Consider the following 24494-nt stretch of genomic DNA (forward strand, 5'->3'; position numbering starts at 1 on the left):
ATAACTGGTCCCCTCCCAGTGCCCCTGCCCCCTCCCCCTCCCGTTGAATCAACCCCTCCCCCCAGAGCCAACCACCCCGCTGCCTGGCTGGAATCAAAATCCCTAGTACCCCAGTTAAGTTTACTTCTGGTGCGCATGGCAAGGCAAGCACCCCTCCCTCCCGCCCAAAACCTGCTCTCTGGACCGGATCCCTTTTCCCCCAATGTTCTGCTCCGTCGGATCCTCCAGCCCCGCTGTTTTGCCAAGCGGACGAGGCTTCCCACACTCCAGAAGTGCCTGCCCTCTCACACATGGGGAATCTTCTGGCGCTGCAGCTATTTCCCCTGCCAGCCTTTGTAGCTGTTCTGCAGTCTTTCCTGCTCCCACAGCCCGATTGGCGGAGCCTCTTGCTCTGCTGCCAGGCCGGTTTGTTGCAAACACTCCTGATCCTCCTGTGCCTTCTTCATCGAGAACCCCTCCTTTTCACCTGCTGTTTGTCCAGCTGCAGCACTCTCTGTCACCAGGTTTTCCTCTGCTAAAACCTCACCATTCTCAGTCTTTGGCAGTGCTGCAGCCTGCCTGGCCGTGACCTCCAGCCCCTCAGTGCTGCGTGGGCGGGGCCTCCCAACTGCAATGGAGTCAGTGTTTGTTTCCTGCTCTCAACTCCTGCTCAGTGTTGCCAGGTGGGCGGTTTTACCGCCCAATTGGGCGGTTTTCCGCGACCCGCCGCAGGAAATTTTTGCCCGCGGCGGGTTGCGGTTTTTTGGGCTTTTTTTTTATTTTGGGCGGTTTTCCGGTGGGTTTTTCGGCCGCGGGGGGCGGGGTTAGTGATGTTTTGGGCGGGGTTACTGACGTTCTGGGCGGGGCCGATGACGGGGGAGGCGGGGCCGATGATGAGAGAGGCGGGACCGGTGACGGGGGAGGGGGGCCGATGACGGCGGGGGCGGGGTTGATGACGACGATGGCGGGGTTGATGACGGCGTGGGGCGGGGTGATGACGCGGGGGTGGGGGTGTCAGGGGCGGGGTTTGAGTTTGGGCGGGTTTTGGGCTGTTTTTAGGCTGGATTGGGTGGGAAAAACATTTTCCACCTGGCAACCCTGCTCCTGCTGCAGGCAATGGGCACAAAACCTGTGGCTGCAACTGCCTCTGCTGACCTCTTGCTTCTTGCTCAAGTAAGTTTTTCAGTTCTGCTTCCACCATCACTGGTGTAGAAAAGAGTCTCTCTCCTGAACTTCCAGACCCTGTTTCTACAAGATGAAAAGTCTGGGTTTTAAAACTTTTTTCCTTTTCAGTTTTTCCAACCTCAGGTTCTCTTAAGGAGGATGCCTCTCCAGCCCCACCTCCAGTCCTGCTTGCTCCAGAAGCTGCCAGAGACTGACTAGCAAGGTACTGCATATACTGTAATGTCTTTTGGGTACTGGGCCCAGGAAGCTCCTCTGGCCCCTGGGTGTTCTGGGGTCCAAGGTCTGAGCTCCTACTCTCCTTCTCTGTTTGCTCTTGTGACTGTTTGAAGGTTGTCAGGGCCTTTCCCCCCAAGGCCATTCTTTCTCGGTTGATGTAAACTTCTCTCAGAGGGTTCCCAGGGCCCTTTTTCAATGCCCCCAGCAATGTTCTTTCTTTTGAAGAAGCTTGAGTAAACGGGTTACCTCCTTTGTATAAGTCTTGCGGTGCTCCACTGGGGCTAGTTTGCACAGGGCTTTTGCCATTTTAACCCGTTCCCCAACTCATCCACCTCTTTTTCTGTGCTTTTATCTTTCTCACCATTTGGATCAGGCCACTGGTGGGGTCCTCTGTATCCTGACAATAGTCCGTGAAATCTTCCTCCTCTGAGGAGTCCACTGTCCTCTCCTCTGACACCGGTAGGGCCTCCCGGCCAGATCTCCATACCTCTGCTCTTCCTCCCTCTCCTCTCTCTGATCTGCTGTTCTTGGGGCCTCCCCCAGCTCTCTCCCCCCCTCACCTGCTAGATGGCGTGCCACTGTGAGGGGGGGTACGGTCTGGGTTCCTCCCGTGGAAGCCTGCACTCTTCGTCCACAGGGCTCCTTTCCCTCCTCTCTGGAGCCCTGCCAGAGAGGGAACTACTTCTCCTGGCCTTCTGGTCCCTGGCCCCAGGAGACTCTCTGGCCTGGGGCTTTCCTGAGGACCGCTCCCCAGGGACCTTCCTCATTTCTGGGGAAGGAGCTAGGCCTCACTCCCTTCCCCCTGAAGCCTGCAGAGCCTCTGGCAGCACTTCCTCCTCCTTCCTTGTCTCAACAGCAACTACTTGGAATGCCCTCCCTTGGGAGATGGTGGAGAGGAAAAACGGTAACAGGATTCAAACACGCGTGGGATAAACATAAAGGAATCCTGTGCAGAAGGAACGGATCCACAGAAGCTTAGCTGAAATTGGGTGGCGGGGGGGAAGAGGGGTTGGTGGTTGAGAGGCTAGGATAGGGGAGGGCAGACTTACGGGTCTGTGCCAGAGCCGGTGATGGGAGGCGGGACTGGTGGTTGGGAGGCGGGAAATACTGCTGGACAGCACTTATACGGTCTGTGCCCTGAAAAAGACAGGTACAAATCAAGGTAAGGTATACACATATGAGTTTATCGTGGGCAGACTAGATGGACCGTGCAGGTCTTTTTCTGCTGTCATCTACTATGTATCCATGGTTGGTGGAGGGCCAGGAGGTTCTCTGGATGCGAATGTGTTTGGCTTCAATACCATATATGTGTTTGGAGGACCAAGGCTCAATGGGACTGAATAGTGCAGTCTATTGTACTTCCCTTAGCTCTCAATTGGCCTGCAGCCACTGAAGGCCTGCACTGCAACCCTCATTGAAGTTATGGGGAGTAGGGTAGGGAGACCAGCATGGGTGCATCAGGTTACTGTTGTTTCTCTTTCAAAAGAGTTGGCAACTCTAGTGCCCAGCCCATCCAACCTGTTGGCCCACCCAAAAAATTGCCTTCTGGCTACACCACTGGTTGATGCAGGACATCTGTTGGGCAGATCTGCCCAAGTGCATGCTAAGGCGTTATTTAGACTATCCCATGAAATACGACATACCTATATGCATAGTGCCCACCCATATTAGCTCTGGGCCCATCCAAAATGTGAGGTCTAGCTACGCCACTGTTTGTGAGTTTTCACATTTAAGGGCTCTGTCTATTTTCAATTTCTTTCATTTTTTCTTTTGTGGTGGAGGAGTTCTGGCTCTGACTCATTTCATCTAATAAACTTTTTTTTTTTAGTATGTTTATTTAAAAAAAAACAAATTTGTTGTGTCTAGGAAATTTCATTGCGATTCATTACGGCAAAGATACTGCATTAGAGGAGACAATAAAAAGGGTACCCTAGTCATTTAAAACTCATTCAAAACCAAAAGAAAATATTAGGGTTGCTCTGTCCAAAACCTCAAAGATGTTTCTTATATTGCTGACAAAACAGCACAGAGAGGTTTCAAAGCACAAGGCACAGTCCAAAAAAAAAAAAAAAAAAAACCACGAAAAAAGCACCAAGAGCCTCCAAAGGACAAATTCTTTAATTCCACAGCAAAGATCTAAATGGTGCATCAATCTCCTACAGTGTAGACCCATCTCGGGCGATGTTTGAGCACACAGGTGGTTGGATGTGTGGTTTCTAATGATAAAGAACCAGCTGGAAAGCTTAGGTTCATCAATAAAGAGGAATTTGTCCCAGCATAACTGAAGCCGAATAGGGCCAGGAATCTGCTGACACATTTAGAGCCTCTGATCCAATCTGTTTAACTCCATCGATGGTCTTCTTGGCGTTTCTTTCGAGAGAATATAGTAAATGCAGAGATGAGGCTGTACTTTCAAAATTCTGAGACTTTAATTTGTGGGGAAAAAATTGGGAAATTTCCTTATATACCAAACAAACACAAGAGCTTAGAATAAGGGCGATTGGTCAGTCTGGGGCCCACAGTCGATGGGGGTGGATTGGGGGTGCTCTGAGCAGCTCCTTATCTCTGACAACAGCCTGGGCTGCTGCGGAGGCATCTGCTTAAGACCTGGCTTGCCCAGGCACTGGAAGAGTAGCATGTGTCAGGGATGGGAATGAGGGGAAGCTAAACAAGCAATGGGACGAAAAATGCTTCTGATTGGAAGCATTTTTTAAAATGGGAACTCTTCTTTAAGCCCCTCTGTTGAACCAGAACAAAGGGCAACCTCCTCAGAGCTGGATCATTCCTGCTCCTTGGAGGCATGCTGATTGCCCACCTTCACACCCTAGAGTCAAAGGCTGGCTAATGTTGCAACTTTGGGGGAGGGCATACCCAAGCTAGAAGCACCTTCAAAGGAGGCCCTTTGAAGTAACATTCACCGGATGGTCAGTGTTAGATCTATGCTGTCAAGTGCAGACCTGGGGGGGGGGGGGGGGGGGGGGGGGGGGGGGGGGTAAGGATTCTTTATTTGCCCTTGCAGCCAGGCAAGGTATTTTGGCTAATCTCTGATTAATGTTTTATTGCTTGGAGAAGATACTGTAACCACCTTTGAAGACAAGCAGCAGCTTTGCGTTTTATACCAATAAATGCTTGTTAAAGTTAAGCAAGTTGTCTGGTCAATTACAGTGGTTTAATTATTTTCAGGTATAGGACATGTTTGCCATCCCCTGTTACAGCTTTCTGGCCTTAAGATGAGAATGTTATCCTTGGTGGCGTGTCATTTTGCTGGCATATCCTTGTAAATGTATGATGTATTTTTTGCAATAAAGAACCTTACTGGAATTAATTAGATCACAACAAGAGATCTGATGAGGACTCAAGAGATTATGGTAGTAGGACGGGGAAGAAATTGTTGCTAAGGCCTTTTGGAACTATTTAGAAAGTTGCTTATATAATCTTATCAATTTGTTACTCTCCTTTCCTTTTTATGGTCTGAAAGGATTTGATACATTTTTTTTCTTGTGGAGATTGTTTTTCCCCCCCTTGTTTTATGTTTTGCTTTAGCAAGTGTTAACTTGTACATTATTTTCTATGAATGCACCCCAGGCAACACTTGAGCACCTAAACTAGGGTTTTGATTATTAAGACAACAAACGTTTAATAGGTTCAATACCAGGATAGTGCAGAATAGTATGTGCTAGTTCTCTTCAGTTAGATCAGTTTTTTTTAATGAGAATTTTCCTAGGGAAGAGCCGATGAGGAACAGTGTCGTTTTACACCTTTTAAAGAATTGTTCCAGAGAGTTTATATAAATGTAGAGCCAGAGATCGCTTTAATTTTCACAAATCAAAATGTTTGTTTATGGCTTTGGGAGCTGAAGAAGACTGAAGGAAACAGTTAGTGAGCTCTTTTCAACTTTATTAGCCCACATCTAGATCACAAACCACGGTTTCTCCACATTGTAAACTCTTCTTTTGAGATCCGAAAGAGAATGTTTGTGGAAATGAAAGTCATTTTGTCATAAAAACATAATTTCGGGTGCTAAAGAAACACAGGGCTAGAAGAGCCAACCGTAGACTGTAACAAGCAGGCATTGAGTGGGCAGCCAATCAGAGGGCGGCTACTACTATAAATAAGAGGAAGAGCGGGGCGGCCAGCAGTGTTGCCAGGTGGGCGGTTTTACCGCCCAATTGGGCGGTTTTCCGCGACCCGCCGCGGGAAATTTTTGCCCGCGGCGGGTTGCGGTTTTTTTTTGGGCTGGTTTTTGTGCTTCGGGCGGTTTTTTTCTGGCCGCGGGGGGGGCGGGGTTAATGACCGCTTTTTGGGTGGGGGGTAATGACGTTTTGGCGGGGTTAGTGACGTGGGAGGCGGGCCGATGACGTGGGAGGCGGGGCCGATGACGGGGAGGCGGGGTCGAGACGTGAGAGGCGGGGCCGATGACGGGGAGGCGGGGCCGGTGACGGCGGGGCGGGGTTGATGACGGCGGGGGCGGGGGTGATGAGCCGGGGGGCGGGTGGTGTCCGGGGCGGGGTTGTGTTTGGGCGGTTTTTGGGCTGTTTTTTTGGGCTCCAGTGGGCTGGAAAAAAATTTTCCACCTGGCAACCCTGGGGGCGGCGGTCCACCGTCCAGGGCAAGTGAAGGAAACGCGGAGCTTTACTAATTTGCTTTTTCTCTGCACTAGAAGTCCGACTCCTTTATTTTGTTGTTAAAATGGCAGAAACGGCTCCAGCGGCTGCACCAACTGCGGCTCCAGGCGCGGCCAAGAAAAAGGTGAAGAAGCCGGCTGGAGCGGCGAAAGCGCGCAAGTCATCGGGCCCCAGCGTCTCCGAGCTGATCGTGAAGGCCGTGTCAGCTTCAAAGGAGCGCAGCGGCATGTCCCTGGCTGCCCTGAAGAAGGCTGTGGCGGCGTCGGGCTACGACGTGGAGAAGAACAATAGTCGCTTGAAGCTGGCCGTCAAGAGCCTGGTGAGCAAGGGCAGCCTCCTGCAGACCAAGGGCAGCGGAGCTTCGGGCTCCTTCAAACTGAACAAAAAGCAGCCAGAGAGCAAGAAAAAGAGCGCTCCCAAAAGCAAGAAACCGGCTGTGAAGAAGCCGAAAAAGGCGGTTTCGGCGGGAGTGAAAAAGAGTCCGAAGAAAGCCAAGAAACCGTCAGCAGCCGCTACCAAGAAAGTAGCCAAGAGCCCCAAAAAGCCCAAAGCTGTTAAACCCAAGAAAGTAGCTAAAAGCCCGGCTAAAACTAAAGCAGTGAAACCGAAGGTGAAAAAAAGTCCAGCAAAGGCTGCGAAACCCAAAAAGGCCGGAAAGGGGGCGCCTAAGAAAAAGTGAAGCTTTCAAAATGTGTTCATTCTCATATAAACCCAAAGGCTCTTTTCAGAGCCACTACCACACAGATCAAAGAAAGAGTAAGAGGTTTGGTTTGGTTCTTATTAAATGACTTGGAAAAGCCTGCTTCTGCACAGTTATAGAAGCCCAAGTTGGTTTAATTCAGCAGAAGCAGGTACTCTGAATAAAAGTTATGTTCCTTTGGCCTTTTCTCTGTACAAAAAAAAACATTGCCAAGGGATCACAGCCAGGGTTTCAATACTGCATCAGCCTCAATAGCGGTTTGGGGGGGGGGAGAGCAGGCCATTGCCACAATTCAGGAGACAAGAACAGGCCAAGGGAAGGAGCACGGCTTGTTTAAATACTGTACTTAGCAGGAGGGGAGAGAGCGGGGAAGAAAGACTGCAAGATGCTGCCTACAATCCTTAAGCCTTCAACAGCCTGGAAATCGGGAGCTAAGTAGTAACCATAGAGCAGACTGACTCGTCAGCTCTTTTTGTGTAGGGATGTGGTGGCTCTTAAAAGAGCCTTTTGGTTGTGTAGCTGGAGCATAATGGCTTTCTAAGCCCTCTCACCACGAATACGACGGGCCAGCTGGATATCTTTGGGCATGATGGTGACTCTCTTGGCGTGGATAGCGCACAGATTGGTATCCTCGAAGAGTCCCACCAGGTAAGCCTCGCTAGCCTCCTGCAGGGCCATGACAGCCGAGCTCTGGAAACGCAAGTCGGTCTTGAAGTCTTGCGCGATCTCTCGCACCAGGCGTTGGGAAGGGCAGCTTGCGAATAAGTAACTCAGTAGACTTTTGGTAGCGGCGGATTTCCCGCAGCGCTACAGTACCCGGTCGATAGCGATGAGGCTTCTTCACACCGCCTGTGGCTGGGGCGCTTTTACGAGCGGCCTTGGTCGCCAACTGCTTACGAGGAGCTTTTCCTCCAGTAGACTTACGGGCAGTCTGTTTAGTACGGGCCATGCTGGACACAAGCTCTTCTGAATACTCTTCTGCTTTCAAAAGATACCAACCACTGTATAAAAGCAGATCGCACCGTTCTGCTCTTTTATAGGTTGCTCCATGGCTGCTGATAGGCTCCGAGAACCGTTAATGAAGGTATGAAAAGCCCGCCCTGTAGCGGGATTGGTGCTTTGCTTAGTGGTGCATCTCGCCCTTTTAGAACACGGCTCAGAAACCGTTTGGGTTCACGTTTGGTATGCTTTTTGTTTTTAGTGAACCTGATAAAAGATCGTCTTACTTAGTTTTTTTTTTTTTTTTTTTTTGGGGGGGGGGGGGGTCGTTTTTGTTTCGTATTCTCCACATTCTTATATTAAGGTAACCATTTTGAAATCTTGTAAACGAATGAGTAGGCCGAACCCGAGGTTTGAAATTCCCGCCCTTTGCAGTGATCGGAAAGAATCTCTTCTCAGTTACCAGCCGCAAACCTGAATCCCGGGGACCAAGAAATGTTCAAACGTCTTGGGATGTTGCTGTTAAGTATGCTTACCGAAGGGATTTTTCTTATTTTAGGTCGTGGCGGGGAGGTGGTTGCACCTGGACATAAAAATGAAGTCTTGACAACTATCTTATTCGCTACAACAGTGTTAGAAGAGGGAATTGGTTGTTAAAATGTGCAAAAGTTGTGCACAGAAACCGTGTTTTTACCAAGTATACTTGGCATGCACCCTACTTTATTTGCACTGGCCCCATTCAGCTTTTGGCAAAAACTAGCCTTTGGACCACAAGAAGCAAAGCCTGCCTTGCCTTCCCCTGATACCTTTTTTTTTTTTTCCGGGGTCAGCTCTAAAACAGATAGGGAAGGCTCTACAAGCAAAATTCACAGACCCTATCTAGCCCATTATATGGGCTGAAGCCAGTAGGTGGAGATTGCCACCATTTTCGCTTCCCCTAAACAATAGCAAACGATTACTAGAAATAAGGGGCTTCCTATATGTAGATATTTAATTTTTTTATTTCATGATATTTATATCACCACAGCTTAAGATATTATTGTAGCTGGTAGAAACAGCAGTTATAAACTCTGTATTTTGTGCTCATTTTTCTACACTGTTCAATACAATACAGATGGCGAAATGTCATTGAGGATATCCTGTTTACTGATGGGTTCATCTTAACAGTTGTTGTAATCTACCTTGGGAAGCCTGGTATTATAAAGATGGAATATATTGAAATGAAATGGAAGTAAAATGAAACTCTCCTTTCACTGGGACACATGATGGAATCACAACCACAGCTAATGAAAACTGAAACTAAAAACCAAAGCCATGATAGTGATTCTGGTATGTTAAATGCGAGGAAGACCATTTCTGCCCTGGAATCACTAGTGTGGCTTTGAGAATGGAGCCCTGAATTTCCTGCTACAATTTTGTATCAAAGCAATGATTTGGAGCACTCTATTTAACAAATAAACTATTGTGCGAGATTAAACCTGCATTAATTAAAAATAAGTACAACCCCACCACCCCACAAGAATACAAAGAATAGCCCCACCCACCCAGGACTAACTTACAATCTCAGGTGGTATAGCCAGGGCAGGAGCGATTTTCTAGCTGCAGTAGACATTTTGAGTGCAGAGTCAGAATGGGCAGGAGTAAATGGGGTTGACCCCTGCCCCAACAACACCCTTAGACTACCAGGGATTGTAAAAAAAGGGGCTTACAGATAACGGGGGGGGGGGGGGGGTGATGGATGGAGATAATCAGGACAAAGCATACATTTCCGGTCAGAACTGAAATTAACCAAAAATTAAAATAACACCTTAATTTGAATCCCTTGTCTCATTCACACCCCTGATGAAGCTCCTCCATAGACTCTTGTTTATCACTTCCATATACTCTTTGATCTTCTTGTTCACAACCCACTGCCCTTGGAATATCTTGTCATTCTCTTCTTATCTCCGTCCTGTCCTCATTTATAGGTGCCCCGTATCCTCCAGAGCCCCAACCACGACCTTTCACAGACACACTACCTCTCCTAGCCCAACTATGCTGTTTCTCTATTCCTCTCCTTTTATGCACTGCTGCAATGTAGCACAATATCCCATCCGTTGCACCTTGCTGGGACCACGGTAATAAACAAGCAAAGCAGATGCATGAGACTGTGGCTCTCTACCTGCTGCTACTACCGTTTCCTGTGCCTGTCTCGCTTCCTTTGAGGTAAACCTCAGGCAGGGGCATAGCCAGCAACAGATTTTGGGTGGGCCTAGGCAAGAATTAGATGGGCACCAAGTGTTCTCCCCCCCCCCCCCCCCCAAAAAAAAAAAAAAATCTCAGCTGGTGTGAAAAAGCTTCTTTCCACATTGGCAGCAAGAATGCACTGAAAACTGAGCATGCACAGGTGCCGGGATTGTGGAGAGTAGCGTTTTCGTTACCATCAGGGGGAAATCTTCAGCTGGTGGAGCTTGGGATTCCCACCAATTACCACTAAACCATAAATGGGTGGGCCCTGGCCCACCCAAGCCCACCTGTGGCTACGCCACTGCCTCAGGGGCCTGCACAGGAAGCAGTAGCGGCAAGCAAAGAAAAGCAGTACCTCACCTCAGCCTTGCACATTTATTAGCGCAGACCCGGGGAGGTACAATAAGTGAAATAGGAATTCTGGACTAAGGGGAGAAAGAGAGTAATATTAGATTGAGGAGGGTGAGGGAGAGATAGACAGTGCAATACTGATGGGGAAACACTAGATGTGCTGGAGAGCAAGAGACAGAGGGACAGTACTGCACAGTAGGAGGGACAGAGGTGTATTTCTGGATGAGGTGGAATAGATTGGCATATGCAATTCTAAATGATTGAGTTATGGGGGGGGGGGGGGGGGGGACGAAAACAGAGACATGAGCACTGCTGCATGCCAGAGGATGAGAAACAGGTAATGTTGGATGGGCTGGGGAGAGACTGCAGAGAGAGGAAATACTGCATAGGAGGGGGAGGGGGCAATGTTACCTGGTGAAAGAGATAGGCAGTATCAATGCTGAATAGTGGGGAGAGTAGGGAGTGGAAGGGAAGAAGACAGGGTCAGGGGTCTCTCCAGGGAAAAAGAGACAGATAATAGGAAATACTAGTTGGCGGGGTGGGGGAAGAAATATTTCATTGGGGGGGGGGGGTGAGAGAAAAAGAGAGCTAGGGCAATGCTTGATGTGCGGAGGGAGAGTAAAGAGAGAGGGCAATACCGAATGGTGCACTAGTCAGCATTGCTACTTCCTATCTCTCTTTACCCTTCATGGAGGATAGGAGCAGCACAAGGCCTCTACCGCATTTTGATCCCCCTTCTCCAGTGCGGCTTGGGGTGAAATGTCCTGCCTTTGTGCCCAATTGGGTGGCAGAAGGTGAAGAGGATAGAGGCAGTGGCAGGAAAAGAGATGAAAGGAAAATTTTAAAGAAAGGCTTAAATGTGATGGATTTGTCTTCAGGTAGAGGCTTATGGAGTTGGTTCCATATAAGCGTTGCCAGGAAATAAAAAAAACACTCTGCTGTGTAGTAGCAATCCGTACCAAGGATGGGGATGGAAGAACAAGGTGGTGGTCATTGAGAGGGTCAGTACTGTAGAGGGAACTGTTAAGGAAGCCAAATAACTGGGGGAGTAATCACGAAAAGTCCTGAAAGTAGAAGAAGCTTGTACTGTAATCAAAAGACAATGGATAACCAAAGTAGACCAGCAAATAGGGAAGAGACACACTCAAATTTACAGGCACCTCATAAGAAACAAAAGAATAGCCATACTGGGTCAGACTAATCATCCATCTAGCCCAGTTTCCTGTTTCCAGCAGTAAGCAATCCAGGTCACAAGTACCTGGCAGAAACATAAATAGTAGCATCATTCCATGAGACCAGTTCCAGGGCTTGCAGTGGCTTCCCCATGTCTGTCTCTATAGCAGACTATGGACTTTTCCTCCAAAAGTTGTCCAAACCTTTTTTAAACCCAGATATCTAGATTTGCAAGTAGGTGAACATTAAGGCCTGTGGTTTACTGCACACAATACTGGTTGTGCTCTAAATCCGGACGTGACATTAGAGTTATGCTTTCTTGCATTGCTGCACCCCCAGTTGCAGAGTCGTCTTGGAATTTAAATCGTGGCCTCCCTGCTCTCTGGAGTGTCCTTTGTGAAGCAAATTTGATATGATTGGTATTACCAATTTTTGTTCCACATTTTTCCTGAAAGCAGATAAATAGTCTGCTAATACCACATTTGAGAATACTGGAAAAATAAATCAGTTTAAAGCAGCAATGGGAAAAACAAGTAGAGAACAACAAAAGAAGTTTTAGTATGGAATGAGTGGAGACTGGGGAAGGGCAGGTTAGATGGTACTTTATATGTCCCTACTCCTCCTCATATCCCATGTAAATATCCTTCACGAGGCTTCCAATATAGCAACATTTTATGTGAAAGGTATGTACACATAAAATATACATCCCGCATAGGATCAGTTAAGTTCATTTCTCTTCCTTTCACATGAAACCTTATAAAAGTTGAAGAATGAACACCGAGTGGGAGGAACGAATTGTGGGGGAGGGGAGGATTCAGCAGTCCCGCTTTTGTTTCAGAATCCAGTTCTCCATAAGGTCCGCTTAACGTCTATATTAGTTGGACGTCTCTCTTTTCGTTATTCTGTAGAGCTTTTCACTTTACAGGCTAAAAATGTCCGGTCGTGGTAAAGGTGGGAAGGGTTTAGGGAAAGGGGGCGCTAAGCGCCATAGAAAGGTGTTACGCGATAACATCCAGGGGATCACAAAGCCCGCTATCCGGCGCTTGGCTCGCCGAGGCGGAGTCAAGCGTATCTCCGGTCTCATCTACGAAGAGACTCGTGGGGTGCTGAAGGTTTTCTTGGAGAATGTTATCAGAGACGCCGTCACCTATACTGAGCACGCCAAGAGAAAGACAGTAACAGCTATGGATGTGGTGTATGCCCTGAAGCGCCAGGGCCGTACCCTGTATGGTTTCGGAGGCTAAAGGACCGATCCTTATTTGAATCTATCCAACCAACTCAAAGGCTCTTTTAAGAGCCACCCACACTTTCAATAACAGAGCTGTGATATTAGCTTTATCTTTATTTTGTCCGTATGTATGAAGAATTTTAGAACACGGTAGTTGTGGTAGTGTTGGGCCAGCCCTACTCGTGCAGCAAAATTTTAGCACTTTAGGTGGAGCAAGTTGGGTGGCTCTGAAAAGAGCCTTTGGGTTGTGTGTGCGGAAGCTGTAGGCTGAGCCCGCCATTACTTGGAGCTGGTGTACTTGGTGACGGCCTTGGTACCCTCGGACACGGCGTGCTTGGCCAGCTCACCAGGTAGCAGCAGACGCACTGCGGTTTGAATTTCCCTGGAAGTGATGGTAGACCGCTTGTTATAGTGAGCCAGGCGGGAGGCTTCTCCAGCGATGCGCTCAAAGATGTCATTCACGAATGAATTCATGATGTTCATAGCTTTGGATGAAATGCCGGTGTCGGGATGAACCTGCTTCAGCACTTTATACACATAGATAGCATAGCTCTCCTTCCTGCTTCTCTTGCGCTTTTTGCCGTCCTTTTTCTGGGTCTTGCTAACTGCTTTCTTCGATCCCTTTTTGGGCGCGGGAGCAGATTTGGCTGGTTCAGGCATGGCCACAAGCTCAGCAAAGTCGCTATCTAAAATAGACAAAGCAAAGAATCGTACTAGTAGTGGAAAAGCTTATTCGGACGGCAATTTATAGGGTCCCCATTCAAATTGCTGGCGCTGAGTTTCTCTCCTTGCTTTTTGGTCTAGACCAATGAAACGTCATCAGACCGCCTGGCAGCCCTGGGATTGGCCTATTTGCCTGCCCATTATGATAATAGCGGAGACAGGCAGGTTTCAGGACGGTCGGTTCTTAACCAATCGCGAAGGAGTGTAAGAAACAGTGGTAGAGAGTATAAAAGCGGTTCGATCTGTGAAAGCTTCAGCTATTTTTTCTAAAAACAACTGATCGAAATGTCTGGACGTGGCAAGCAAGGGGGTAAAGCTCGGGCCAAGGCTAAGACTCGCTCGTCCCGAGCGGGGCTGCAGTTCCCCGTGGGGCGTGTGCACAGACTGCTGCGGAAAGGTAATTACGCTGAGCGTGTGGGCGCCGGCGCCCCAGTCTATCTGGCGGCAGTGCTGGAATATCTGACCGCCGAGATCCTCGAACTGGCTGGTAATGCTGCGCGCGATAACAAGAAGACCCGCATCATCCCCAGGCACTTGCAGCTGGCCATCCGCAACGACGAAGAGCTGAACAAACTGCTGGGGAGAGTCACCATCGCGCAGGGCGGCGTCCTGCCCAACATCCAGGCGGTGCTTCTGCCTAAGAAAACCGAGAGTCACAAGACGGCCAAGAGCAAGTAAAGCTGTCCCGCAGAGAGGACGAAACCAGGAACCCAAAAGGCTCTTTTCAGAGCCACCTACTTTTTCTCGTAAAGAGCCAGATTTCAGCGGAGTATCGCCTTAAAATAAAATAAGGAATCCTTTATTAAGTGTTTCTCTAGGTTAGGTATTCCCCTTAGAGGCTGGTGATAATAGCCCTGAGTACCTGACTAGGGGGAAAAGAAATCAATGATTTGAGAACACACGGAGTTTAAAAAAAAAAAGGTATGCCGGGAGTTCTGAGACGACCAGTGAAGACAGAAAATTTGAAATAAAAGCTCCTAATACAGCTTTTGGACAGGTCCCCTCCGCGCTCTCCTAACTCCCAGCATTTTTAAGATCTCGACCTGGAAAGATTTTCTGACCAATCCCTGCACAGGGCGGCCTTTTCAAACTTTGCCACTTTTTCGCTCTGCATATATGAAACAGCTGTGTGTGTGAGTGAGAGAGAGAGAGAGAATCCAGAGAACGAATGTACATGTGATGACATTTCAAACTGTGTGCAGAATTGCCTAATTACTCTGATCAAGGGATTAAAAGATATAGCATAGTGAGAGAAAACTTGCATTGGAAAATCATGTAATTTGATCTTCTGTGATCCAGCCAGCCTCCGGAATTTTAGGTCAAATGCCAATTCTCGCCAGACCCTCTTGACCCCATTGGGCACGTGTCCTTGAGGGGTGGGCTGTGGGGCAAGAATACTTAAGCAGCCCACTCTGTGGATCAGGGCTTTTCAGCTCCTTGAAGTAGGCTTGCCCACCCCCCCCCCCCTCCCTCCTTTTGTCCTGGGCCTGGTTTCTGAACTGATGGGAAGGGTGTGGGTGTGTGTGTGTGTGGGGAGGGGGGGGGGGGGGTTAGGGTTGTCACAATGGGTGGACACCCGAGTTTATAGGGGTTGTGACTCATGAGCTACCAGTGATAACAATAAGGGAGGTACAAGATATGTTTTATTATGGTGGGTCGCAAGACCCATTACCAGGCATGGGGTCCAATGCCTGCTCCAGGACTTTTGCTGTCAAGGTGGAGCTATGAAATTCAAGACTGGCAAGTTGAGAATCCAGTGTGTATGAATGTCTGTGTCATAATATTTTAAGTGTAGCTGGGGTTGCTACTATTCAAAGGCGGCCAGAACTCCCTTCTACCAAGCTCTGGCAACAGCATCCTTGAGCCATCGACAGCTAAGCATGTGTGGGGTGCTGGCATCAGTGGCTTAGTGTCATTGCTGCTGCCTGCCAAGCTTGGTAAAAGAGAGTTCTGGCCACCTTCAGAGAAAGTCTTCAGCTGACTGAGCTTGAGGATCCTCATTAGCTAAAGTATTTATATTTTGAGGTGGAGGTAGGGTGGAGCAGAGAAAATTTTGTGCCCACCCACTTTGGGCTCAGGCCCACCCAAAACTGGCTGTCTGGCTACGCCACTGGTTCATAATGTAGATTTGGACAATCACAAAGCATTTAATTATACAGCTCATTGAGGGTTTGCCGAGACTGAGAAGTGCATGAAAAGGTAAATAAATGAGATATTTCCCCATAATTCTTCTTCCCACAAAAGGTAGTAGTAACCACGATTGTGTAGACAAAGAGCTTTCAATGAGAAGTGCATGAAAAGGTAAATAAATAAGTTATTTTTCCGGTAATTCTTCTTCGCACAAAAAGTAGTAGTAACCACGATTGTGTAGACTAATGATGTGCATCAGACAAAGAGCTTTCAATGAACCATCTAGGCTGATGAACTGTCAGGTCGTCCAGTAGCAATCTGCTATGGGTCTTTGTCTTGTTTACTGACAAATTCTCTCTTATGGAGACAGCAGACCATAATTGGAGGTTTGACCCCCCAGAATTATGTAATAGCCAAATCCCTGACTAAGAAGAGGCTATTCAACACCATTTCTTGGTCACCAGAAGGTAAAGCGCTCTTTTCAGTTCCAAAGACCTGCATTGGTGACTGCTCCAGTACTGGCTAATGCTGAACTTCATCTTAAAACTCATGTGATACACACTTGCAGCTGAGATTATGCCATTAGAAGTGCACTTGGGCAAACAAACCGATAAGGAGAAGAGCATTCCGTTGTGTACCTGAGACACAAAATAGAGGTACCCTTGGTCGCTATTGAGAAAAGTGACTGTCCTTGATGCGACCAGACTGAAAAGCGTTTACCTGCTGGTCCTCCATAATCTTTATAAGGAAAGGACTATCCTTGGTGAGTCCAGTAAACCCTGCATCTCCCGTGAACTGCCTTTCTGTGCGACGAGGAGAGGATTTGCAAATTATGTATGAGTCCTAGGTGGGACTTTAAAGTGCCAGCACAAACAGGACAGACCATAGATCAGTAGGGAGATAAATGTATCCCCCCATCTCCTCCCCACCCAAGGTCATAAAACATGGTGCTAAAGCCGTACAGTTTAGCACTAGTATTTTCGCTCTTCAAAATTTGGTACGCGGTTAGCTGCCTATATTTGAATTCAGGTCTGAGGACTCCACCCTTTGCTGCTAGAATGTGAGACACTCATTTGTGGTTTTTCACATTTAAGGCTCTGTCTATTTTCAATTTCTTTCCTTTTTTTTTTCTTTTGTGGTGGAGAGTTCTGGCTCTGACTCATTTCATCTAATAAACCTTTTTTGTGTGTGTTTATTTAAAAACAAAACAAAAAGGTTATGTCTAGGAAATTGATCCATTACGGCAAGGACACTTCATTAGAGGAGTCCATAAAAGGTACTCTAGGCATTTAAAACTCATTCAGAACCAAAAGAAACTATTAGTGTCGCTCTGTCCAAAACCTCAAAGATGTTTCTTATATTGCTGACAAAACAGCACAGAGAGGTTTCAAAGCACAAGGCACAGTCCAAAAAACAAAAAATGCACCAAGAGCCTCCAAAATCGGGACAAATTCTTTAATTCCACAGCAAAGATCTAAATGGTACATCAATTTCCTACAGGGGTGGTTGGATATATGGTTTCTAATGATAAAGAACCAGCTGGAAAGCTTAGGTTCATCAATAAAGAGGAATTTATCCCAGCGTAACTGAAGCCGAATAGGGCCAGGAATCTGCTGACACATTTAGAGCCTCCGATCCAATCTGTCTAACTCCATCGATGTTCTTCTTGGCATTTCTTTCGAGAGAATATAGTAAAAGCAGTGATGAGGCTGTTCTTTCAAAATTCTGAGACTTTAACCAAACAAACACAAGAGCGTAGAATAAGGGCGATTGGCCAGTCTGGGACCCGCAGTCGATGGGGGTGGATTGGGGCGGTGTGAGCATCTCTTTATCTCTGACAACAGCCTAGGTGGATGCGGAGGTATCCGGCTTAAGACCTCGCTTGCCCAGGCAACTGGAAGAGTAGCATGTGTCAGGGATGGGATAGTATCGTTCAAGCTGGCAACACCCTCGAATAGCGGCTGTTTCATATATGCAGAGCGAAAAAGTGGCAAAGTTTGAAAAGGCCGCCCTGTGCAGGGATTGGTCAGAAAATCTTTCCAGGTCGAGACCTTAAAACTGCTGCCTGGAGTTAGGTTAGAGCGGAGGAGACCTCTCCAAAAGCTGCTGCTCTGTATTAGGAGCTTTTATTTCAATTTTTCTGTCTTCACTGGTCGTCTCAGAACTCCCGGCATACCTTTTTTTTTTTTAAACTCCGTGTGTTCTCAAATCATTGATTTCTTTTCCCCCTAGTCAGGTACTCAGGGCTATTATCACCAGCCTCTAAGGGTAATACCTAACCTAGAGAAACACTTAATAAAGGATTCCTTATTTTATTTTAAGGCGATACTCCGCTGAAATCTGGCTCTTTACGAGAAAAAGTAGGTGGCTCTGAAAAGAGCCTTTTGGGTTCCTGGTTTCGTCCTCTCTGCGGGACAGCTTTACTTGCTCTTGGCCGCCTTGTGACTCTCGGTTTTCTTAGGCAGAAGCACCGCCTGGATGTTGGGCAGCACGCCGCCTTGCGCGATAGTGACTCTCCCAAGCAGTTTGTTCAGCTCTTCGTCGTTGCGGATGGCCAGCTGCAAGTGCCTGGGGATGATGCGGGTCTTCTTGTTATCGCGCGCAGCATTACCAGCCAGTTCGAGGATCTCGGCGGTCAGATATTCCAGCACTGCCGCCAGATAGACTGGGGCGCCGGCGCCCACACGCTCAGCGTAATTACCTTTCCGCAGCAGTCTGTGCACACGCCCCACGGGGAACTGCAGCCCCGCTCGGGACGAGCGAGTCTTAGCCTTAGCCCGAGCTTTACCCCCTTGCTTGCCACGTCCAGACATTTCGATCAGTTGTTTTTAGAAAAAATAGCTGAAGCTTTCACAGATCGAACCATTTTATACTCTCTACCACTGTTTCTTACACTCCTTCGCGATTGGTTAAGAACCGACCGTCCTGAAACCTGCCTGTCTCCGCTATTATCATAATGGGCAGGCAAATAGGCCAATCCCAGGGCTGCCAGGCGGTCTGATGACGTTTCATTGGTCTAGACCAAAAAGCAAGGAGAGAAACTCAGCGCCAGCAATTTGAATGGGGACCCTATAAATTGCCATCCGAACAAGCTTTTCCACTAGTACGATCGATTCTGTGCTTTGTCCATTTTAGATAGCGGCTTTGCTGAGCTTGTGGTCATGCCTGAACCAGCCAAATCTGCTCCCGCGCCCAAAAAGGGATCGAAGAAAGCCGTTAGCAAGACCCAGAAAAAGGACGGGAAAAAGCGCAAGAGAAGCAGGAAGGAGAGCTATGCTATCTATGTGTATAAAGTGCTGAAGCAGGTTCATCCCGACACCGGCATTTCATCCAAAGCCATGAATATCATGAATTCCTTCGTGAATGACATCTTTGAGCGCATCGCTGGAGAAGCCTCCCGCCTGGCTCACTATAACAAGCGGTCTACCATCACTTCCAGGGAAATTCAAACCGCAGTGCGTCTGCTGCTACCTGGTGAGCTGGCCAAGCACGCCGTGTCCGAGGGTACCAAGGCCGTCACCAAGTACACCAGCTCCAAGTAATGGCGGGCTCAGCCTACAGCTTCCGCACACACAACCCAAAGGCTCTTTTCAGAGCCACCCAATTTACTCTATCTAAAGCGCTAAAATTTTGCTGCACGACCGAGTAGAGCTGGCCCAACACTAGCACTACTCCTTTACCTTATTGCTAAAGAGGAAAGGAGATCGAGTTTTTCACTTTCCAAACATATCTTTCCCACACCCCACTCTCTAACAGCTTTTATTATAGAGCAAAAAAAAGATATATTTCCCACACACCACAAATATAACAAACTTTCCCCTTTAGGCCTCAGAACTGGCTACACATGAAATCGTAACTGTGTTCTAAAATTATTCAACATACATACGGACAAAATTAAGAAAAAGCTAACACTAGCACTACTCCTTTACCTTATTGCTGAAGAGGAAAGGAGTTTTTTACTTTCCCACACCCCACTCTGAATATAACAGCTTTTAAAGAAAAAGCTAACATCACAGCTCTGTTACTGAATGTGTGGGTGGCTCTTAAAGAGCCTTTGGGTTGGTTGGATAGATTCAAATAAGAGTCAGGTCCTTTAGCCTCCGAAACCATACAGGGTACGGCCCTGGCGCTTCAGGGCATACACCACGGTATCCATAGCTGTTACTGTCTTTCTCTTGGCGTGCTCAGTATAGGTGACGGCGTCTCGGATAACATTCTCCAAGAAAACCTTCAGCACCCCACGAGTCTCTTCGTAGATGAGGCCGGAGATACGCTTGACTCCGCCTCGGCGAGCCAAGCGCCGGATAGCGGGCTTAGTGATCCCTTGGATGTTATCGCGTAACACCTTTCTATGGCGCTTAGCACCCTTTCCCTAAACCCTTCCCACCTTTACCACGACCAGACATTTTAAGCTCGCAAAGTGCAAACTGAAAAGCTCTACAGAAATAACAAGCAGAGACTTCTAACTGCCACTAATATAGAGGTGAAGCGGACCTTATGGAGAACTGGATCCTGAAACAAAGGCGGGACTGCTGAATCCTCCCCTCCCCCACAATTCGTGCCTCCGACTCTTTGTTCATTCTTCAACTTCTTCAAGGTTTCATGTGAGAAGAAGAGAAATGAACTTAACTGATCCAATGCCGTATGTCTATTTTATGTGTACATACCGTTCACATAAAATGTTGTTATATTAGAAGCCTCGTGAAGGATATTTACATTGAATATGAGGACGAGTAGGGACATATAAAGTACCATCTAACCTGCCCTTCCTCAGTCTCCACTCATTCCATACGAAAACTTCTTTTGTTGTTCTCTACTTGTTTTTCCCATTGCTGCTTTAAACTGATTTATTTTTCCAGCATTCTCAAATGTGGTATTAGCAGACTATTATCTGCTTTCAGGAAAAATGTGGAATAAAAATTGGTAATGCCAATCATATCAAATTTGCCTCACAAAAGACACTCCACAGAGCAGGGAGGCCAGGATTTAAATGCCAAGAGGACTCTGCAACTGGGGGTGCAGCAATCCAAGAAAGCATATCTCTAATGTCACTCTGGATTTAGAGCACAACCAGTATTGTGTGCAGTAAACCACAGGCCTTAATGTTCACCTACTTGCAAATCTAGATATCTGGGTTTAAAAAAGGTTTGGACAACTTTTGGAGGAAAAGTCCATAGTTTAGTATTGAGACAGACATGGCGAAGCCACTGCAAGCCCCGGAACTGGTCTCATGGAATGAGGCTACTATTTGGGTTTCTGCCAGATACTTGTGACCTAGATTGCATACCACTGGAAACAGGAAACTGGGCTAGATGGATGATTAGTCTGACCCAGTGTGGCTATTCTTATGTTTTTTATGAGGTGCCTGTAAATTTGAGTGTGTCCCTTCCCTATTTGCTGGTCTGCTTTGGTTATCCATTGTCTTTTGATTACAGTACCAGCTTCTTCTTCTTTCAGGACTTTTTGTGATTACTCCCCCAGTTATTTGGCTTCCTTAACTGTTCCCTCTGCAGTACTGACCCTCTCAATGACCACCACCTTGTTCTTCCATCCCCATCGTTGGTATGGCTTGCTACTACACAGCAGAGTGTTTTTTATTTCCTGGCAACGCTTATATGGAACCAACTCCATAAGCCTCTACCTGAAGACAAATCCTTCATCACATTTAAGCCTTTCTTTAAACATTTCCTTTCATCTCTTTTCCTGCTACTGCCTCTGCCACAATCCTCTTCACCTTCTGCCACCCAATTGGGCACAAAGGCAGGACATTTCACCCCAAGCCCCACTGGAGAAGGGGGATCAAAATGCAGTAGAGGCCTTGTGCTGCTCCTATCCTCCATGAAGGATAAAGAGAGATATGAAGTAGCAATGCTGAATAGTGCACCATTCGGTATTGCCCTCTCTCTCCGCACATCAAGCATTGCCCTATCTCTCTTTCTCTCTCACCCCCCCCCCCCCATGCAATATATTCCCTCTCCTTCCCTCCCCCACCCCATCCCCATCAACTAGCATTACCTATTTATCTGTCTCTTTTTTTCAATGGAGATTCCCCTGACCCTGTCTTCTTCCCTGCCCCTCTCTATTCTCCCCACCATTCAGCATTGATACTGCCTATCTCTCTTTCCTCAGGTAACATTGCCCCCTTCCCCTCCTATGCAGTATTTCCTCTCTCTGCAGCCTCTCGCCAGCCCATCCAACATTACCTGTTTCTCAACCTCTGGCATGCAGCAATGCTCATGTCTCTGTTTTCGTCCCCCCCCCCCCCCCCCCACAACTCAATCATTTAGAATAGCATATGCCAATCTATTCCACCGCATCCAGAAATACACCTCTGTCCCTCCTACTGTGCAGTACTGTCCCTCTGTCTCTTGCTCTCCAGCACATCTAGTGTTTCCCCATCAGTATTGCACTGTCTATCTCTCCCTCACCCTCCTCAATCTAATATTACTCTCTTTCTCCCCTTATTCCAGATTTCCCATTTCACTTATTGTACCTCGCCGGGTCTGCGCTAATAAATGAGCAAGGCTGAGGTGAGGTACCGCTGGTCTCTGCTTGCCGCTACAGCTTACTGTGCAGGCCCCTGAGGTTTACCTCAAAGGAAGCGAGACAGGTGCAGGAAACGGTAGTAGCAGCAGGTAGAGAGCCACAGTCTCACGCATCTGCCTTGCTTGTTTATTACCGTGGTCCCGGCAAGGTGCAACGGGTGGGATATTGTGCTACATTGCAGCAGTGCATAAAAGGGGAGGAATAGAGAAACAGCATGGTCGGGCTAGGAGAGGTAGTGTGTCTGTGAAAGGTCGCGGTTGGGGCTCTGGAGGATATGGGGCACCTATAAATGAGGACAGGACGGAGATAAGAAGAGAATGACAAGATATTCCAAGGGCAGTGGGTTGTGAACAAGAAGATCTAAGAGTATATGAAAGTGATAAACAAGAGTCTATGGAGGAGCTACATCAGGGGTGTGAATGAGACAAGGGATTCAAATTAAGGTGTTATTTTAATTTTTGGTTAATTTCAGTTCTGACCGGAAATATATGCTTTGTCCCGATTGTCTCCCTTCATCCTCCCCCTCCGTTATCTGTAAGCCCCTTTGGTCTATTTTACAATCCCTGGTAGTCTAAGGGTGTTGTTGGGGAAGGGGTCATCCCCATTTACTCCTGCCCATTCTGACTCTGCACTCAAAATGTCTACTGGAGCTGGAAAATCGCTCCTGCCCTGACTATACCACCTGAGATTGTAAGGTAGTCCAGGGTGGGTGGGGCTATTCTTTGTATTCTTGTCGGGTGGTGGGGTTGTACTTATTTTTAAGTAATGCAGGTTTAATCTCACACAATAGTTTATTTGTTAAATAGAGTGCTCCAAATCATTGCTTTGATACAAAATTGTAGCAGGAATTTCAGGGCTCCATTCTCAAAGCCACACTAGTGATTCCAGGGCAGAAATGTGACGAAGCCCACTTCATTCCTATGGTCTTCGTCACATTTAACGTAAAGGAATCACTATCATGGCTTTGTAAAAGGAGTCCTAAATTTGGCATGAAGTTATGAAATCAGCTGTGACTTGGATTGTGAAGCAAAGTCAGCCACTGCAAAAGAACACTCTGGTTTTTAGTTTCAGTTTTCATTAGCTGTGGTTGTGATTCCATGTGTCCCAATGAAAGGAGAGTTTTGTTTTACTTCCATTTCATTTCAGTATATTCCATCTTTATAATACCAGGCATCCCAAGGTAGATTACAACAACTGTTAAGATGAACCCATCAGTAAACAGGATATCCTCAATGACATTTCGCATCTGTATTGTATTGAACAGTATAGAAAAATGAGCACAAAATACAGAGTTTATAACTGCTGTTTCTACCAGCTACAATTGTGCTTTTTTTGTGCCGGTACGCAACGGTACGGCGTACCGGCACCTTTTTTTTTTTTGCTCCCCCCGCCCCGTGAGTCCATGTCCCGCACGCAGTGCCAGCCCCCATTTCCGGCCGCTGCTGCTTCTCCTGTTGAGCAGCAGCGGCCGCTACACAAAGAAAAAGATTTTAAAAATAACTTCAAACCTGGCTGAAACGCGGCACCCCGGCACTGTAGACAGCCATTAGGCATTGGCTGTTGCCCCGCAGCCGCTCCTCCTCTTGCCTCTACGTCACTGCGCTCCTCCGGGGTCTTCCTCCAGGGGCAGTGACGTAGAGGCAAGAGGAGGAGCGGTTGCGGGGCAACAGCCAATGCCTAATGGCTGTCTACAGTGCCGGGGTGCCGCGTTTCAGCCAGGTTTCAATTTTTTTTTAATCTTCTTTTTCTTTGTGTAGCGGCCGCTGCTGCTCAACAACAGGAGAAGCAGCAGCGGCCGGAAATAGGGGCTGGTGCCGCGTGCGGGACATGGACTCACGGGGCGGGGGGAGCAAAAAAAAAAAAGGTGCCGGTACGCCGTACCGTTGCGTACCGGCACAAAAAAAGCACAATTGTAGCTGGTAGAAACAGCAGTTATAAACTCTGTATTTTGTGCTCATTTTTCTATACTGTTCAATACAATACAGATGCGAAATGTCATTGAGGATATCCTGTTTACTGATGGGTTCATCTTAACAGTTGTTGTAATCTACCTTGGGATGCCTGGTATTATAAAGATGGAATATACTGAAATGAAATGGAAGTAAAACAAAACTCTCCTTTCATTGGGACACATGGAATCACAACCACAGCTAATGAAAACTGAAACTAAAAACCAGAGTGTTCTTTTGCAGTGGCTGACTTTGCTTCACAATCCAAGTCACAGCTGATTTCATAACTTCATGCCAAATTTAGGACTCCTTTTACAAAGCCATGATAGTGATTCCTTTACGTCTTCGCGCCAAACATGGCAGGGAGAGGGAAACCAACAGAGGGAAGGATTGGGGAGAGAGAGAAAGAGGGAAACCAACAGAGGGAAGGATTGGGGAAAGAGGGAAAACAACAGAGGGAAGGATTTGGGAGAGAGAGAGAGAGGGAAAACAACAGAGGGAAGGATTGGGGAGAGAGAGAAAGA

General features: G+C 47.4%; 7 protein-coding genes across 7 annotated transcripts; 4 read left to right on the forward strand and 3 right to left on the reverse strand.

Annotated features, from left to right (window-relative positions):
• Positions 1-6066: 6066 nt before the first annotated feature.
• On the forward strand, positions 6067-6754 carry LOC115480167 (histone H1-like). The gene has a single exon (XM_030218652.1). The coding sequence runs from the start codon at positions 6070-6072 to the stop codon at positions 6682-6684; it is 615 nt and encodes a 204-aa protein (XP_030074512.1). The 5' UTR covers positions 6067-6069; the 3' UTR covers positions 6685-6754.
• A 427-nt stretch (positions 6755-7181) lies between these two features.
• Positions 7182-7690, reverse strand: LOC115479609 (histone H3-like). The gene is given in 2 exon segments (XM_030217632.1): positions 7182-7449; positions 7451-7690. Coding segments are annotated over 2 exon segments (411 nt in total). The 5' UTR covers positions 7655-7690; the 3' UTR covers positions 7182-7242.
• Positions 7691-12326: 4636 nt separating this feature from the next.
• Positions 12327-12638, forward strand: LOC115479615 (histone H4). The gene has a single exon (XM_030217639.1). The coding sequence runs from the start codon at positions 12327-12329 to the stop codon at positions 12636-12638; it is 312 nt and encodes a 103-aa protein (XP_030073499.1).
• Positions 12639-12837: 199 nt separating this feature from the next.
• LOC115479613 (histone H2B type 2-E) lies at positions 12838-13283 on the reverse strand. Its single transcript, XM_030217637.1, has one exon. The coding sequence runs from the start codon at positions 13280-13282 to the stop codon at positions 12902-12904; it is 381 nt and encodes a 126-aa protein (XP_030073497.1). The 5' UTR covers position 13283; the 3' UTR covers positions 12838-12901.
• Positions 13284-13630: 347 nt separating this feature from the next.
• LOC115479611 (histone H2A type 1-E-like) lies at positions 13631-14023 on the forward strand. The gene has a single exon (XM_030217634.1). It carries the CDS (start codon positions 13631-13633, stop codon positions 14021-14023), a length of 393 nt encoding a protein of 130 aa, XP_030073494.1.
• Positions 14024-17843: 3820 nt separating this feature from the next.
• On the reverse strand, positions 17844-18288 carry LOC115479610 (histone H2A type 1-E-like). The gene has a single exon (XM_030217633.1). It carries the CDS (start codon positions 18286-18288, stop codon positions 17896-17898), a length of 393 nt encoding a protein of 130 aa, XP_030073493.1. The 3' UTR covers positions 17844-17895.
• A 314-nt stretch (positions 18289-18602) lies between these two features.
• LOC115479612 (histone H2B type 2-E) lies at positions 18603-19017 on the forward strand. Its single transcript, XM_030217636.1, has one exon. It carries the CDS (start codon positions 18637-18639, stop codon positions 19015-19017), a length of 381 nt encoding a protein of 126 aa, XP_030073496.1. The 5' UTR covers positions 18603-18636.
• Positions 19018-24494: the final 5477 nt, after the last annotated feature.

Source organism: Microcaecilia unicolor, chromosome 11 (assembly GCF_901765095.1).
Source record: "Microcaecilia unicolor chromosome 11, aMicUni1.1, whole genome shotgun sequence".
In the NCBI taxonomy this organism is placed as follows: domain Eukaryota; kingdom Metazoa; phylum Chordata; class Amphibia; order Gymnophiona; family Siphonopidae; genus Microcaecilia; species Microcaecilia unicolor.